This window comes from Fukomys damarensis, unplaced genomic scaffold, assembly GCF_012274545.1.
Source record: "Fukomys damarensis isolate Sample0158 unplaced genomic scaffold, DMR_v1.0_HiC HiC_scaffold_39, whole genome shotgun sequence".
NCBI classification, from domain to species: domain Eukaryota; kingdom Metazoa; phylum Chordata; class Mammalia; order Rodentia; family Bathyergidae; genus Fukomys; species Fukomys damarensis.
In genome coordinates, this window is record NW_022900951.1 from 42,741,131 (window position 1) to 42,744,278 (window position 3,148).

The 3,148-nt window shown below is 45.7% G+C and overlaps 1 protein-coding gene across 1 annotated transcript in view; it reads left to right on the plus strand.

Moving 5' to 3' along the window:
* Positions 1 to 2,555, plus strand: part of Was (WASP actin nucleation promoting factor) — a 7,372-nt gene extending 4,817 nt beyond the window's left edge. The window contains exons 11-13 of the mRNA XM_010606435.3: positions 3 to 67; positions 294 to 408; positions 2,310 to 2,555. Of these exons, the coding sequence (XP_010604737.1) occupies positions 3 to 67; positions 294 to 408; positions 2,310 to 2,365 (236 nt within the window). The 3' untranslated portion in view covers positions 2,366 to 2,555. The remainder of the gene's footprint in view (positions 1 to 2; positions 68 to 293; positions 409 to 2,309) is intronic.
* Positions 2,556 to 3,148: the final 593 nt, after the last annotated feature.

Here is a 3,148-nt window from a genome sequence, read left to right on the forward strand (position 1 = left end):
GCTGGCCCCTGGTGGAGGCCGGGGGGCACTTTTGGATCAAATTCGGCAGGGAATCCAGCTGAACAAGGTGAGGACAGGCAGGATGAACTGGGGGTCCAGGACTCCAGGGTGTTCTGTGCAAGTCAGGATTTGGGGGGGCTGAGGCCAAGACTGATGGGAGTATACTTTGGGGGTTCAGTGATAGGGTTGGAAGATTTGTGGGGAACCTCACCAGGGATTGGAGTGTGTGGAAGGAGAAATGAATGCTCTTCTGGTAAGCCTGACCCCTCTGCACCCAACCCTGCTTACTGCAGACCCCTGGAGCCATCGAGAGCTCAGCCCTGCAGCCCCCACCTCAAAGCTCAGAGGGACTGGTGGGTGCCCTCATGCATGTGATGCAGAAGAGAAGCCGGGCCATCCACTCTTCTGGTGAGCCTGTCCTGCTGGGATGTGGGCTGATTCCCGGGCAAGCCCTGGCTGAAAACACCCTAAGTGCCGCTGGCGGCTGAACACTTGCCTAGCACGCCCATCTTTTACAGTGATAACGTTACTGTGGGACAGTAACATAACCTGTCTTTGACAATAATAGCATTAATCACAAAGTGTACCCACAATTTTAACATTAACCCCACATGTTTAGTACTATTAACTTGAGCCCACTGTGCCATGATAATGTGTTTTTTTTTTTTTTTTTTTTTTTTTTTTTTTTTTTTTTGATACTGGGGATCGAACTTGGGACCTTGCACTTGTAAAGCAGGCAGCGCAACCACTGAGCTAAATCCCTGGCCCCATTAAAGAACCCTATATTGATTGTTGTTTTTGTTTTTTTGAGACAGGGTCTTGCTCTGTAATTCAGGCTGGCCTTGAACTCTCAGCGAGGGTTAGGATTATAGGCATATGCCGTCATGCCTGACTAAAGAACCTATCTTTGACAGTAATATTACTTTGGGGTTTTTTTTGGTACTGGAGTTTGAACCCAGGTCCTTTGCATTGAGCTACATCCCAGCCCTTTTGTAATTTTTAAATTTTGGGACAGGGTCTTAATATGTCACTCAGTTGCCCAGGCTGGGTTCAAATTTACAATGCTCCTGCCTTGGCCTCCCAGAGTGCTGGGATTACAGGTGTGTGCAGCCACACCCAGCTAATAACTGTGTCGACACATTTACATTAACTTGTTATTTGATGATAATATTATGTCAGCTTTTGTTTTTGGGTTTTGGTACTGGGGCTCAAACTTGGGCCCTTGCCACTTGCGCCGAAACCACTGAGCTAAATCCCCACCCAATAAGTCAGTTTTTAAATAATAATGTTAGCATTAATCTCCTAATGTACCAATATCATCATTAACCCATTATATGACTTAATATTAATCTCAATTTATTATGTTACAATAATATAATTAACTCCAACTTTGACAATAATATTACCATTAACCCTGCAGTGTGCCCCTAAGATCAATATGAATCCACTACATGACAATATTGTTAACAAATCTCATCTTTTAATTAATTAATTTTTTTGGTACCGGGGATCAAACCCAGGACCTTGTGCTTTTGAGGAAGGTGTGGCACTACTGAGCTAAATCCCCAGCCCTGTTTATTTGTTATTTGAGACAGTGTTTTACTATGTAGTTCAGGCTAGTCTTGAACTCAGTGTGTAGTCCAGGCTGGACTCGAAATCGTGGTGATCCTCCTGCCTCAGCCTCCCAAGTGCCGGGATAACAAGCCTGCGTCACCATGCCTTGGCCAAATCTCATCTTTTGACAAAGATGTTACCATTAACCCCATTATGGGCCAACAGTGTTCACATTAACATGTCATGAAGCTGGGCATGGTGGCACACTCCTATAATCCCAGCACTGGGGAGGCTGAGGCAGGAGGATCGCTATGAGTTTGAGACCAGCCTGGGCTACGTAGTGAGTTCCAGGTTAGTCTCAACTACATAGTGAGACCCTGTCTCAAAAAAAAAAAAAGTTGGGCTGGGGATTTAGCTCAGTGTTCAGTGGCCTGACTCACAAGCTCAAGGATCCGAGTTCGATCCCCGGTACCAAAAAAAATTCATGAAACAATAATAAATCACCCCACCTTTGCTGATATTTAAATTTGCCCCATTAAGTGGCAGAGGGTTACCATTGACTTTTTTTTAACTATTAACTCTTTGTGTGACAATAATAGCCTGACTAACCGTTTTTTGTTTTACAATGCTCTGTTGGCTGCAACTCTAACTAGAACCCAGACCCCAACTGTGATCCCTAACTTGCCCACAGCTCTCCCTCTAGTGGGAGACTTGAGCCTCCTAGGCTGAGTCCTCAACCCCTCTTCTCCTTCCAGACGAAGGTGAGGACCAGGCTGGCGATGAGGATGAAGATGATGAATGGGATGACTGAGCTGTCCCCACAGGCCTGTGGCTCCCCATGTGCCCCTGCCTCTGACCTAAGTCCACTGCAGCTCCCAGGGCACCAGTCCAGTGCTGTCACCTTGCAGCTGTCCCCCCACTCACCCTAGCAGTGCTGGGGGCCCTTTTTGTACAACATTTCCCAGTTCTCTTCATGCAAGGATTTTTAAACAAAAATAAAATAATTGTCTTTTTGTCTCTGTAAATCTAGGTTTGCTTACATTGCAAGTGTGGAAATTTGGGGTCCTTTCCCCCGAAAGATCCCTTTTATCCATTTAGCCCTTTTATCTAGCCTCACATGTATATGTTCATTCATTCATTTATTCCTTTATGTTCTAAGTCATTTAGCCTGTTTTTGTTTTGTTTTGCTTTTTTTGGGTACCGGGGATCAAACTCAAACTCAGGACCTTGCACTTTCAAGGCAGGCCTGGCACCACTGAGCTAAATCCCTGACCCCTATAGTCTGTTTCTCTTTTTTCCGTCCCCCCCGCACTTAAGAAAGGTTCTGGCGTGTTGCCTAAACTGGCCTTGAACTCCCAGGCTCAAGCATTTCCACAAACATTTACTTCCAGGTGCTATCTTAGGGGCTAGGGTAGAATGGGCGTTCCGCAGGATACAGACAAGGAATAAGAAATCAGTTAGTGAACTGGGTGTGGTGGTACTCTTCTATCCCTGCACTCCAGAGGCAGAGACAGCAGGGTTGCTGCGAGTTTGAGGCCAGCCTAGTGTGAGAACCTGTTTTTTTTTTAAGACAATAACAAAACAGAACTGCTCT